Source organism: Zeus faber (assembly GCF_960531495.2).
Source record: "Zeus faber genome assembly, chromosome: 1".
In the NCBI taxonomy this organism is placed as follows: domain Eukaryota; kingdom Metazoa; phylum Chordata; class Actinopteri; order Zeiformes; family Zeidae; genus Zeus; species Zeus faber.
Window position 1 is genome coordinate 42,657,510 of NC_137193.1, and position 14,553 is coordinate 42,672,062.

General features: G+C 43.1%; 1 protein-coding gene across 1 annotated transcript in view; it reads right to left on the minus strand.

The window, feature by feature from the left end:
• Window positions 1-13,968, minus strand: part of atp8b3 (ATPase phospholipid transporting 8B3) — a gene marked incomplete at both ends in the record, with an annotated part of 17,295 nt that extends 3,327 nt beyond the window's left edge. The window contains 11 exons of the mRNA XM_079996516.1: window positions 342-530; window positions 876-1,032; window positions 3,882-3,992; window positions 4,486-4,493; window positions 5,991-6,199; window positions 7,990-8,183; window positions 10,939-10,994; window positions 11,615-11,773; window positions 12,040-12,131; window positions 12,245-12,315; window positions 13,900-13,968. Of these exons, the coding sequence (XP_079852642.1) occupies window positions 342-530; window positions 876-1,032; window positions 3,882-3,992; window positions 4,486-4,493; window positions 5,991-6,199; window positions 7,990-8,183; window positions 10,939-10,994; window positions 11,615-11,773; window positions 12,040-12,131; window positions 12,245-12,315; window positions 13,900-13,968 (1,315 nt within the window). The remainder of the gene's footprint in view (window positions 1-341; window positions 531-875; window positions 1,033-3,881; window positions 3,993-4,485; window positions 4,494-5,990; window positions 6,200-7,989; window positions 8,184-10,938; window positions 10,995-11,614; window positions 11,774-12,039; window positions 12,132-12,244; window positions 12,316-13,899) is intronic.
• Window positions 13,969-14,553: the final 585 nt, after the last annotated feature.

Here is a 14,553-nt window from a genome sequence, read left to right on the forward strand (position 1 = left end):
CTACTTAAACAGAATATTTTAGTACTCCTCAACAGACAATGGACTAGTTCCAGAAAAAAAAATCATAATTCATCCCTTAGTCCTGGCCACAAAAGTAAGGAACCAAACACAAATGGAAAGATGTCTGCGAAGAGATTGATGAATGCAAGGAAAGGGTCGCACTAGCCTCGCACCGGGGTCAAGAGGTTACGAGCTCCTATTCTCTCATGGGACTTCACAAAATCAGTAGTACACAGAGAAATAATTAACAGACCATCAACAGAGAATCTACCGTTTTAGTGCATATATACAGTGTACAGTACTGTGTACCATATATACATATGGGTGAAGGATCCACGCACCGAGGACGGACATGCGGCGTCTCTTGCTGGTGAAATGCAGCAGCGCCAGCAGCTGGTACTCCCTGGTGACGCCCAGCTCGCTGAGCGTCACATTGTCCCTTCTCCTGGAGAGGAAGACCCAGCCCAGCTCCCTGGCTGTCCCCACCAGTGCCTCCTCGTCCGGGGAAGTGGCCTGGTACACCAGTGCCTCTGCATATATATAAATTAGAAAAATATATCATTTAAGTGGGATTTATGATGAAACAGTGTTTAAAATGAGTACAACAGACAAGCAGCACATCCACTATAGGCAGAGTGTGCAAACAGTTATGATAAATAAATTGAATTAATATTTAAATATTTAGAGTGGGTGAATGATCAATGTACAGGTATGTGGCAGGGACATTATGTATATACAGTTTATACATATATATATATAAAGTGTGCCATTTACCGTATATAGGGCACTTCCTCCCTCATATACAGTACACACACATGTGGGTACACATACACGCATCAAACACAAAAACACAGGCACAACACATGCCCAACAACCTTTATGATGGTCCGCCACGACGGTGTGACACAGAGCCAGCGCAGTGAAGAACTGCCGGCTGGTCGGACACTGGTCAGCCCGCAGCCTCTCCATTAGCCGGGGAGCGGAGAGGAAGAGCCGGCCGCATGAAAATGGATTCCAGCTCAGATCCATCGGCTACAAACGCACAGGGAAGAGCAGAGGAAAGAGGATCTTTTCTGCAGTGCTGCCTCAGAGCAAGAAGGTCCTGGGTTAGATTCCTGCCCGGGGTGCTTTTGGCCCCGCGCTCTGGTGGGTTATCTCCCGATTAGGGGCCTTTCTGTGTGGAGTTTGCATGTTCTCCCCCGTGCTCACATGGGGTTTCTAGGAGGTCTCTCTCCAAGAAATGTGTATGTGGAGGAAACTGTTTCCTACATATATTATCTTAAGATCCCCCGCTTAAACATGCACAAGAACATCGTTTGACGAGCGATGGATACTGAAGTTGGTCCCCAGGAGCTGTAAGCTGCCCACTGCTCCTGGCCTGTCCCCCGGAGGAAGGCTCAATGGGAAAAATGCAGAAAACACATTTCACGACCTGCATTGCATGTGTACTCTTCCTTTTAAGGTCAGGATACAGTGAATGAGATCATGAATTTCAATGGGACTTCACCAGGTTAATTAAATAAAGGAAATATGGCAAATGGAAGAGGCCAAAAGTGTTCAACCCAACCCAGTGCTCAACTCATTCTAATGTGAGGAAGAGATGAAAATAGGGAGGACATGAACAAGAAGGCGACAAACTTAAAGACCAAAAATGTGGTGACAAACAATGCAAGGAGGTGGACTTAAATGTGCCTTCATATATGACACATTCTCTGTTTATTCAAGTGCTATAATGTAAATCGTTACCTCTGATTCCTTCGCAGGGATCGATGCATTGCCTGAAAAAAGATAATAAAGACATTACATCTCCAGCGTCCAAACAGTGGCAGATTTTCAGGGAAGGAAAGAGGAAGAGAAGAGGATAGAAGAAGGAATGAAAGTTTAAAAGTGAACGTCAGAAACATGTAGAGCTGTGCTTATTATCATGGCCCGCTAATAGCGATGCAAGACTCGATGCGAACAATTCGCTCGAAGCAAACAAGTCTTTGAAACGAGCAAACGAGTCAGGAGCATATTGAATGTGACGGATTTACTCGGCATTCCACCATGATAAATCATTTTGACAGAATGAAATTCTTCTTGTGAGAATTCCATTCACAGCTCAGAGCCGAACCGACCCTTCTGACTCTCATTCGTCGTTCGGGAAGTCCTCCCTCGCTCACTGTGCGTTACACCATATGACTCAAATTTAACCAAGAGTCGGAATATCAAACAACTCTTGATACCGAGTGACTGGTCGAGAACCGAGTCTCAAAAGAGTCTAACCTTTCATCACTATGAATAGTCCTCACTTGTTCTGAGTGAAACTTGTTCTGATGGAGCTGCTATTCTGTCCGGAACCGATGAATTAGATGAACTAGTGCAGCCTGGTATTGTCGGTTCTTGCCACAAAAATTTGAACCGCAGCACAGCGGTTGAGAAACACTGGTAGAGACAACATTTGTTCGTACACCTTGTCTTCAGCGGCCTGGTCCTCCATTAATTATTCAGCGGACTCATGGATGTTGAAACTGAGCATCATCTCCCTGGGGGTTTGGATTTATCTTGGATGGTTTCCCCAAAAGATATCTCAGTCTTACGTGATCACTGAGATGCCTGTGATCTTTGTCTCACTTGTTTTCTGTCTTGCCTCTGTTTAAGGTCTGGTTTCATATATATTTAAGGAGGCATGTGTTATGTCCAGTGTCAGACAAACGCTGCCGCACGAAATCAGGGGTGAACAAAAAGGGACAAATGTATTGGCTACACAAAATAACAATAACAACATTATTATTTGTCAAACAAAACTGAGGTTTCAGAAAAAATAACTCCAGTAATTGGTTTCCCTTGTGTTTTTATGTGTTTCCCTCTTCCCTTGTGTCTCCTGTCTTACCTTGTCTCTTGATGTGTCTATGTTGGTGTGGGTGTGGCTTCCTGTCCCCACTCTCCTGGCTCCCTACTCCACTGGCACACCTGCAGGTAACCAGCACCTCATCTCTGCTACAGTGGAGATCCATGTCCCAGGGTCATTCCTCCTGCCTGCCTGCTGCCGCTTCACCACCACACTACACGCTACCTAGGCACCTTCATTCCCCGTCTTCCCTTCTGCTTCTACATACCGGTGGCCTATGTTATCTCTGTCTTTTTAAAAGGTCGCTCGAATCGGCCATATTTCATATTTCATCTCCCATAATATGGTTGTTGTCAATTACAGACATTTCACATCCAAAAGTGTCATTAGTAAATGTCATATTGTGTTCCGCTCATGGGAAAAAAGAAATTGCAGAAATTTTCATTTCAAACTCATTTGTAAAGGAGCTTCCACAAACATGTTGTCCATCTGTACTGGGGCTTGTCCATCTTGCTACTCTCTAAAATAAACTGGTGTTGATCTACCCCATTGTCTGTGTCTCTGTGTCAGAGGGCCCTGAAAATGCTACTTAGGTGGGGTGTGGCAGGCAGAACTGCCACAATATATATATATTTTTAATTTCAACCATGCACCATTTGCATGCAGGAGATGTTCACAACCAGTGGAACACCACATCCATTTTGTCAGGGAGGGTGAGGGAAGAAGAAGCAGCAGGCCAAGAGAAACCAAGCTCTTTTCCTCCGACCAGGAGCGGAATATGAGAGTCGATCTTGGCAGGCAGCTACAGTTCCCCGGCGAGATTACCACCACATTTCTGCGTCCTGTTACAGTAGTGTGGTCCACCAAGGCAAAAGCTGTACTCCTCATTGAGCTCATAGTACCATGGGAGGAGGGGATTAAAGCTGCCTTCGAGCCAAAGAAGACCAATTACTCAGAACTGGCTACTGAGTGCAGGGAGGCTGGCTGGAGGACCACCGTCTACCCAGTTGAGGTCGGGTGCCAAGGCGTTGTGGGGCTGTCAACCACACACCTGCTGAGGAGCAAAGCTGAAGAAGGCGATAAAAGAAATGTCAGAGGAGTTGAAGAGGGGCAGCTTTTGGCTGTGGCTGAGGAGGAAGGCCAAGTGTTGGGGAAAGAACACCTAAAGGTACGGTCACACCACCAGCGCACATGCCCTGGAAGGCGACAGGCTGCAATGCATTTCAAACGGAGCTCGGCTCTATCCAGCTACAGTCAGTGGAGTTACGTTTGGCAATGAGCTCACGGCTTCACGGTGACAAGAAAAGTTGAACAGACTTCAACAGACAGACGTCCCTATCACTGCTCCGCCACCAGGAGATAGAGTAGGATTAAAAGAGCGAAACGTTAAGGATTGGTGGCTCCAGGCTAATGGCCCTGCAGCTGACCTATGGGCACCAGAGAAGGTGCGACAGGGAGTAATGCCCAGCAGGTTATACCAACTACCTGTACATTAACTCAATTTATGGTAACCCAGTGAAAGGCAGGGCAGTTGGAATCTTGGGAAGACTGGAGGACAGCCAGGAAAGACTGGATGGCGACAGGAAGACAGCACTGGTAGTGAATGGCTAGCTACCAAACCACTAGTGTCTCGAAGAGTGACACCCGACTCTAACTACGAAGACTACAAAGAGAAGACAACCCGCACGCCCTCAGAGAGGAAGGATGAAAGGTGGGCCAACAGGACAGATCACATGTTAACGACTGAAATAGAAACAGATAACGGGAAGAAGACCCTGCGGAGATGTGGATGGATCGGAGAAAATCAGCACACCACATCCAGTGGGTTGCGAATCACCAGGGAGAAGCGAGGTGTGGTGAGAAAGGCCAACAGTGAGCTTGTCAGGTCAGACGAGGGAACGAAACCCGGGTAGAAAGCCACAGAAGGCAGAGAAGTAGTATAGGAAGAAGGTCCACTGGCGGAGAGCGAGCCCTAACATGTGCACTAAGAAAAGGTTCCCTCCAGTCCCCACAGAACATAACCAAGTCAAGCGGAGCGCAAGGAACCAGCTAGGCACAAATTGGACGCGGACCTGACCATTATGTGACAGGTCGTTGCGAGGAGCGGAGTCCAAGTGTAACCTGTTTGGGGACATCCTACACCAGAAGTGCAAAGACAGGTTTGGCGAAGTCACCACCAAACAGAGGACTGCTCTGAGAGAAGGGAAGGAAAGGAAAGGTCAGGACAACTCTACAACAACTGGAGCAAGGCAACTCGGGGTTGGCAACTGTGGTATCTGTAGTTTGGTTTCAACTAGGGGATGGTAGCTCAGGAGGTAGAGCTGGTGGTCTAGTGATCTAAAGGTTGCTGGTTCGATCCCAGGCTCCTCCTGCTAGCATGCTGTAGTGTGCTTGAGCAAGACACTTAACCCCTAATTGCTCCTGATGGCTGCGTCCGTCGGTGTTTGAACAATTGTAAGTCGCTTTGGATAAAAGCGTCTGCTAAATGACTAAATGTAATGTAACTCGGGCAGAGAAAGAGGGCCTGAAAGCACTGTGGAAGGAGGTCAGACAAAAGCGAGCCAGCCTGCTGGAGGAGAAAAAGAGTGGGAAGCCGAAGTCACCAGGGAGCAGCTGGATCCTCAAGTCAGGAGACAATTCAGCGATCCAACATGGAACGTCCTACTAGGAACGCCAAGCTATGTGCCACGTCCTGCCCCACCGACATCCAAATTCAATGTCATGCCCCGTAAGCTCAGTGAAGTCAGGCATGCCATAGAGAAGGCAAGGTCCTCATCAGCACCAGCCCCCAATGGAGTAAACTAATGTTGGGCTGTGAATGATAACCGCAATACCATGGTTATGTGATGTCACCCCGGGCTTGAGCTCATTATCACCGCAAATAATTTTTTTGCTGGTGAAAATTACAGTAGGAAATGAAATAAAATACAATCATCATAGATCGTCTTCCATCCTATATTCATGGACTTCTGGAGAAACCTTTCATCTGCCTTTCATCTCTCCCTCCTCAGCTTGAGCTAGACCAACCAACGAGCAACAGGTATGCAGCCACTCTGACCCAATCACCTAGATCCAGGTCAGGTGTAGCTGCTCAAACCACACCAACCCCACACCACAAAGGGATATTCTCAGATTCCAAATCCAGTGTCGGATTCTTTACCGTAGATGTGGCCAGCGATGCAGCACTGTCTGAACAGCAGCCGGTTCTGAGTGAGCGTTCCGGTTTTGTCGGTAAGGAGGTGTCCCACCTGGCCCAGCTCCTCGCTCAGGGAGATGTTCCGGGCCCGGGCCGAGCACTGCTTCTCCTCCCAGCGCATTTCAGTGTCCCAGCCGATGAACAGGCTGTGCACCATGTGGATCACCTCGAACCTGCACACACATAAACATCATATTACTTTACATTACATTAGCTTACCTTACAATTTGGATGGACACATTAAATTGCTAGCCTGTGTGCACATCAGTATCAGAGGGGCTGGATTCAATAAAAAATTATATTCTAATTAGATTAATTCCTATCGTTTACATTTCTGAATTGATTGTAGCAAATTGTAATATGGATACAGTGGTACCTCGACTTACGACTGCATCTACTTACGACTAATCCAAGATACGAGTAGCAATAGTTGCAAAAATTTGTATCGACTTGCGACCGACTGCTCCAAGATACGACCGTGGAAATTTGCAGTTGGCGCGTCGGCGGCCAGTCAGCAGTCAGTCAGCGAGCGACCTACATGGTGTGTGCATGTAGTTCGTGGCTTATCGATATCTTTTTCATACAGTATTTACTGTGTTTGTGCTGTGTATTCTGTCCTAAGAAGAAGGATGATGGAAAAAAAGGAAAGGGCAATGATTCCCATTGAAACTAAGAAGGAAATCATAGAAAAATATGAGCGTGGTGTATATGGGAAAAATTGCTTCGACATACGACTGTTTTAACATACGACCATTCTTATAGAACGAATTACAGTCGTAAGTCGAGGTACCACTGTACTTTGTTCAGAATTTATGCAGACAGACAGGCAGGCAGACAGACAGAGTTATATAGATGGATAGATAGCAGATAGATAGATAGACTGATAGATGGGCAGATAGATAGAAAATTATTTAAAATGCAACCATTTTAAATGTGAAAATAGTAGATGTGCTGATACTGACACTGATTCCGATACCAGAGCTCTTTTTTGTTATTATTATTGTTGTTGTTGTTGTTGTTGTTGGTATTATGTGTGAGGTTAGATGAGGCTGTAGTAAACCACATCCCACTTATTAAAAGAAAATACAAATATCCATTAAATTTAAATGTATTGCAAAGCAATGTATTTGAACTGTTAATTAGGGTTATATACTTCGCATTTTCCCTTCACATACTAACAGGTGTTTTCAAATTGAATATTTGAAAATAAAAACGATCAAGAAATGGATCTGGATCTTTGGATCTTTGGACCTTAGGAGAAAAAACAAAGGTTTTTTTTTTTCAAAACTTTATTTTACTCCACGTAAATCATAAACCCTTGAATATAAAAAATGACTCATGACCTCGGTTGGTTATATATTTTTTTATCCAGAAAAAATGCCGCTTCCCCGATTACTTGCATTTGTTTACAGGCCGGTCTTGACGTATCGCAGCAACGGGCCCCACGGGCGGGGCCGGGGCCGCTCGGGTGGAACAACGATTTTCAGTGAATGCAATCATGGAAGACCTGTGGTATCTGTAGTTTGGTTTTAAACCGGACACAACTGGCAAGCTGAATCACGTATCTGTGTAGTTTTTAATCGTCATCCAGTGATTTCTTGCAGAGGTGGTGCACGAATAGAACTAAAACTCCCAGTTCTATGGCGGCACCTATTATATACGTCGGAACAATGATGTTTTATTTTTAGGACCAACACAGCTGAATAGCTGCTTCAATCAGTGATGGTTTGCCCAAACTCCAACTGCCCGTTCCTATGTGCGCACGCTTTGAATTGTGCTTCACAGGCTAATTATTTGCCGAGTTGAATTAGTTGGTCGGATATCCGATGATTGAATGAGGTCAGTATCAACACCGATACTGATATTGGATCGGACCGATCTCTAAAGAAAGACATTGACAGTTATACACACACGTATATATTATACAATTTCAATTCAATTTTATTTAATTTCTCCAACATACGAGATGTAGAGCGCCATGGGCATAGCAGGGCTGAGCAGGATGATGTAGCTCCAGAAGGTGAGAAAGGCCGAGAAGAGTGGGTCCCCGTCCACCATCAGGGCAGAGAGCACTTCCATGCGCTGGGACAAGCCACTCTGGAACACCCCACTGCCAACGGCCATGATCAAGGCACTCAGCAGTAGGAACACAATGATCTAGAGACACACACATATGCACAAAGCACAGAAGCACACACACACACACACACACACACACACACACACACACATACACAAACATAGGTTTAGGCAATGATTTGATTGTTTCTCAGTCATAGCAAATTGTGATTTATAAAAAACCCACTGCATTATACGTATATACAGCATATATATTAATTTACTGTACATATATTTTATCATATATATACTGTATACACCTACAATTATTTTTACAAAAAAATTACAGTATACACAGTATAATAAAGACATTATTTTTATAAAACTCCACCCGGAGGGATGGGATTGACAGGTGACATACTGTTTACAAACACACACACACACACACACACACACACACACACACACACACACACACACACACACACACACACACACACAGAATTGAATGACCGGAATTGTTCCACTCACCCCTATAACCACTTTGTTCAGCAGCTTCTCTGTTTGTGTTGACTTCACCATTAGTTTGCCACAGTTCCTCAGGATCTTACTGTCTGCTCCTGGTGTAGAATAGAATAGATACATTTATTTAATCTTAATTTATTCTGGGAACAAAAACATTATATTAGACATTAAAGTAGATTGGCATGTCATTAACCCTGAAAGGAAACTAAGGAGAATCAGCAACACAGATCATTGGACAGAGGAGACAATTAGATGATAATAAATACATGATAGATTTCAAAATAATCAATAAACAATATCCTTTTGTGCTGAATATACATGGAAACATATGAAATGAGACTCCAGGGACAATTAAACATAAGTAAAAATAATGCAATTCAAGTCAGCCGTACGTTACACTCAACGTTATGCAAAATAACTATAATCGTAGACAATAATATCTCCAGTGTAGCTTTCAAATCTTAAAAAGCAGTCCAGTTGAATTTTCAAACATTTTTCTAGATATTTTGGGATGTATTTTCCATGGTAGCGGTTAAAGCTTGCTTGAAAAAGAAAGTTATTTGGTAAGAATAGTTTAGCCATTTGGATTTGAAGGACACTACAAAAAGATATTTGTAGTGTTCTCTTTCCTCTTGTGTGCTTGTGCGTGTGTGCATGTGTGTGTGTGTGTGTGTGTGTGTGTGTGTGTGTGTGTGTGTGTGTGTGTGTGTGTGTGTGTGTGTGCGTGTGTGGCAAGGGGAGAGTTTTGTTCGGCAGCTGACCATGGCCTCTGACCTTCCTTTGATGGGGAAAGAGCATTTCCCTAAGGAAATCAATAGTGTATCACATGATCTAGTAGTTTGGTATAAATCTCATTAAATCTTGTCCGAGAGTTATTAAGCTGGAACAACACTTACAATTTTTTAATGAAAATATACAGTATATAAAATATATATTTTTTTATTTATTTTTTTTTCAGCTCTTCCACTTTTACTTTTATCTCTTTTAATTGTGTATTTCATTTATATTTTGATTGTGTCTTTTATCTAATTTTATCATGCACTATGCTTAAGCTGGTACTACAGACAGACAGACAGACAGACAGACAGACAGACAGACAGACAGATAGATAGATAGATAGATAGATAGATAGATAGATAAAAAATAAAAGGTCATGTCCTAAAAATAAAAAATACAGACTTGTGCAATGACCACATTACTTCACAGGTCCGTTGCACAGTAACCCTAACCCTAACCCTGAGCAGAAAGATTAACTTAAGAAGACAGAAATTGTGATCTTACATTAAACAGTAAGCAAATATAGGCAATAAGCCTCTAAACCAACCCTGTATGAGTAAAAGGAAATGGTATCACAAATATCGATATATCAACCAGGACAATAATCATCCTCAGTTGTTAATTGTCTGGGTAACCTTGGACGTTGTAGGTTGGAACCAGCCGAGTGAGAGTGAGAGAGAAGGGTTCGAGTGGTAGCACTGAACTAGAGGTCACACCAATAGAAAGCTGCTAATGAACGGTATAAAACTCATCTCTGGGAGCATTTGATCTATTGATCTGCTTTACCAGAACTCAAAGGGTCAAAGCCATGGAATTCATGACACTTCTCACCAATCCACTAATATGGGATCAATGATCACTTAGGAGGCAAGAGGGGGAGCGCTGTTGTGAATGTTATAAATGCTATCAATATTATGAATATTATGACTGTGATTCCTACATTTAGAGAGCAGGAATAAGTGTTATGTATAAGATGTACAATGAGTTGTCGAAAAATATTTGTCCTCGAAATTACTAGAGGATAAAGGATTGCATAAGGTGAAGGTTGCACAAGGTGATCCAAACACAGCCCCGGAGCTGAAAGGGGAGAGTTTTGGCTTTGGAGAAAACCTCATCTCAACCTTGAGATAAAGAAAATTCTCAATTCACGTAACCCTATAGCTTCCGCAGCCAAAAATCATACAAAACCTTAGAGTCTGCACTTTCGACAGCTTTTTACTGATAGAGTTATGGCCAAATGTATAAAATATGTTAATGCCTTGTCTTGTGTTTGATAAATTCACATGATAACATTCCCACATCAGCCAGAATGTGTTTTTTTGTTTGACAAGTTTAGCATCCGCACTTTAACCCGGTTTTCACGGCTGGTTCCTATGTGCTACAGTACAAGCAAGCAAGAATTCAAAAAAATTAACAAAAAGATTATTTGCAGTTGATTATTATTGATGCCATGCTTGTTGAGGTGTGCTCCCGCAGGGCCGGGATGCAAAATCACCTCACCTCAGCCAGCACACGCCAACCCTCACATTAACTGCGCCACGGGTTTTGTTACTCGCACGTACTGCCCCCGTAGAAAGTCGCGCTGGTAGCAGGGCGCCCCATCCCTCCCTGCGGGGAGAGAGCGCGCAGCGAGCATTAAGCCCAAGGTTCCGGGAAGCGGCGAGGTCCATGCAAGGGCCGCTGTAACCTAGGTGTACATTATATTTCCATTTGTAACATCGACTGTTGTTAAAACGTGACCGATAAGGTTCAAATTTGTCCGCTAAAATACGTTTTTACGGATACCGGACTAAGTTTTATGACACTGGTGTAAAAGCCCAATTGCACTCAGAAACTGTAGGGGCACAAAGACAAAAAGTTACACAACGCTGCTTTGATGTCTTTTCAAGAGGACCGCCATATCTTTGACTTGAAGATGATTTTTTTTGCACAGTAAAATATGTTGAAGAGGCAATTTCAATAAAATGACATTTTTGAATAACTTTAAAAATATATAAGGAAAGACAAACGTAACAGACCAAATACTGTATTACATTACTTACATTACTTCTAAATGAAAGGGAAAATTTCAGTTTCCAAAGTCGATTCAGATGTGTCCATTTTCTTCTAAAGATTACTCGAAAATATGTAACATTGTAATAAATGTGTTATGCACTAGTTGCACAATTACCAATATCTATAAAAAGGTAAAGATGTGAATGTTAATAAGTGACTTCCTGTCTCTCTACCTGTGTAAATGGTGACGCCGTAGGCTGCCTCTGTGTTGCGCAGCACGGTCCCTCTCAGCAGAATGTGCTCGTTGTCTAGCCACAGGGTTTCTCCACGCCAGTGGAGCTGTCCCCGGAAAGTGTACAGGCGATTGTTGGGCTCCTCACACCACACCACCCCTGGGGAGGGTTAGATTTCTGTATCATAACCTTGTCTTTATTGTGGTGTATTCAGTCTAGGGATAGGGCTTCTTCCTTCAGACTTCATGCATCAACTCTGATGTCATTACTAATGAACCACTCAGCTACAACTGAAATTACCGGTTCCCTTACACAACATTAACTGATAGTATGTCAAATTTAATTTTTAGAAGTGTTTGAACAATGATTAGCATATAAATTTGAGATAAATTACTCATTTCAACAGTAAAATGTGCTGTATATACCATCAAAAGCAGCAAGAGCCTCCTCTGAGGGCTCTGTGCTCAGAGCATTGTGTGTCGCAGCGAGAGCTTGATGAAACTTCAGGTTGGTCTCTCTGCAGGCAGAGGTATTTCCATCATAATACATGGACATTTAAAGCAACATACAGTAAAACTATATCATATAAATGTGCTGTGTTGATGATGGATGTTGGATAATGTCGCTTACCCGTCGATGTCGGCCGTCTCCACATAGCACAGGCTGTGAGGGTCCGAACTGCAGAGAAGCAGGACGTCCGCCTGGTAAATACAGACCACATAGGGTGGGAAAAATATAATAAAAAAAAGATAAGGGATTGTTAAAATATGAAGAGAGCTTCAAGTCCGGCATCAAAATTTGCACCTGCGCCTATAGTGTGTTGTCTGCTATCAGTTCCATTAAAGGATAGATATGGCATTTTTCAACTGAGGCTTTATTTAAATTTTGTTTCTCATTATTTATAACTGTTCCTTACCCCACACAACTTCACTGAGCGCTTTACTATTGAGATTTAAACATTTGCCCCATTGGACTCCATTTAAACTCACTGAGAAACTGCAGCAGAGCAAGATTCTCAGTAGCAAAGCGTTCAGTGAGCTTGTGCTGTATACAGTTTATTAATAAATGATGATTCCAACATTTTAATAAAACCATAAAAAAAAGCTTTCCTATCCTTTAAACGGCCTACATGTCAGGTGTGTCTGTGTAATAAGCACCAGTGAATTACTACTACTAGTACTACGACGACGACTACTACAACTACCACCACACTAAGCAACAGTACGACAGTGAGAGCTCACAGGAATGATTTGGTCTCTGTTGATCCGAAGAACATCTCCAACGCATAGCTCTTTCCATTGTGCGGTTCTAAACCTGAAAGCAGAGAGCTGAATTAAAAGGGATGTGTAGAGAAGGAACCACTGTGTCTTTATTTAAACGCTGCATGATTTTGAATTAAATTCTAATGCAGATCTGGACCCAGGGTGGCGATCTAAGAAGAGATCTAGGAGTTTTTTGTTCTGTGTTCCTAGTCCTGGCATAAGCAGATAAAAAATGCATCTCACATGTATGGAAGTAGAAAATTTGCTTCTGTGCATGAACAATTTGGAGATTGGAATTTCTTTTCCAATGTAAGACGTTTCATTACAAATGTGATCAAATCAGCATTACAGATGGTCAGCGACCATCTCCATTCAACCATTCAACCAGCAACCTACTGGTTGAATGCAGCACAAAGCGTGCAATGATGTAGATTAGTACTTTCAGTTGCTCTCCATGTCACAGATTTCAAAAATGTCAAGAATAAAGAAAAAGGTTTGTCCAATCCCCACCAACCACCTAAGCTGAGACTGTGGAACTATGTCCTTTTTAAAACTTTTCAGAAGAGTCACTCCCACTCCTCACCCATTTTCCTAAATTGTGCAGCAGGTGAAATGAGTTTCAAACCGGGAGGTGAAATTACTCTTTAAGTTACACTTAGGGGGAAAATTATTTTAAAGGATTGCATGGCTTTTGCGGCTGCTAAACCTGTGCAAAGAACACAAAAAGCAACTGTGTAATTCTCAAACCCACAAAAGGTGAAATGCACCCCTAACTGCGTTGCCACGTAAATAGCATCTCGGTGTGCCGGTGCTATTTGCGTGTATTTAAATGAGGTATTAGTCATACATTTGGGGCAAAATTGGCCCATTTCTGTGCAAATTAGCCCCCGTGCAAAAAGAGTCCAATTCCCAAACACTGGCGCTAATAGCCACACACAGTAAGAGTGAAATTATTACCATTTGAGACCTGGTCGTAATTGAAGTCCCCCGTCCCCAATAGAGCCCTATCGTGTTGACCCGTACCCAAATGCGGGTGAGGGGGCACGACAGAACCCCTGCTCCATCTCCATTACACATTTGGGCTTTCCCCATTCCCTGTTTTCCAAACAAAATACATAAAAAAATATTTATTTTCCTCCATTTGCCTAATTGAACGAAACAAAAAAAGCCTTGTGCCGCTTCCACAGAGCCGTTGATACCATGACAACAAATCTGATTTCCATACTGGATCAGTCGAGGCCCGCGTCAACAATGACCGCCACTGGAAATTGTGCTACTGTTGCAGAGGAAGAAGAAGAGAGGAAGGCGTATAGTTTTTTTGTTGTCAATGATGTGTTGATGAAGAAGGACTCTCCGCTGACGCTGACTTGATTATAATATTACGTTTATTACAAGTAAGAACAGCATCAAACCAGACTTTCCATTGAATGTCTGAGAGAGAACAGTAGTCAAATGTGTTCCCTCTCGAATGGAACTAGGGAGTGTCCTTTATACTTGTACAGAGACACCATCAAAGGGGAGGAGCTGATGGAGAAAGTGCAGAGAGTGAAGGCAGCGCAATAGAGACCATGTACGCAGAAACAAGGGCCAAGGTGATGACCCCAGATGGCAACAGCGAGGAGTTTGACATCCTGGCTGGCGTTATGCAAGGGGACACACTAGCCCCCTTCCTCTTCA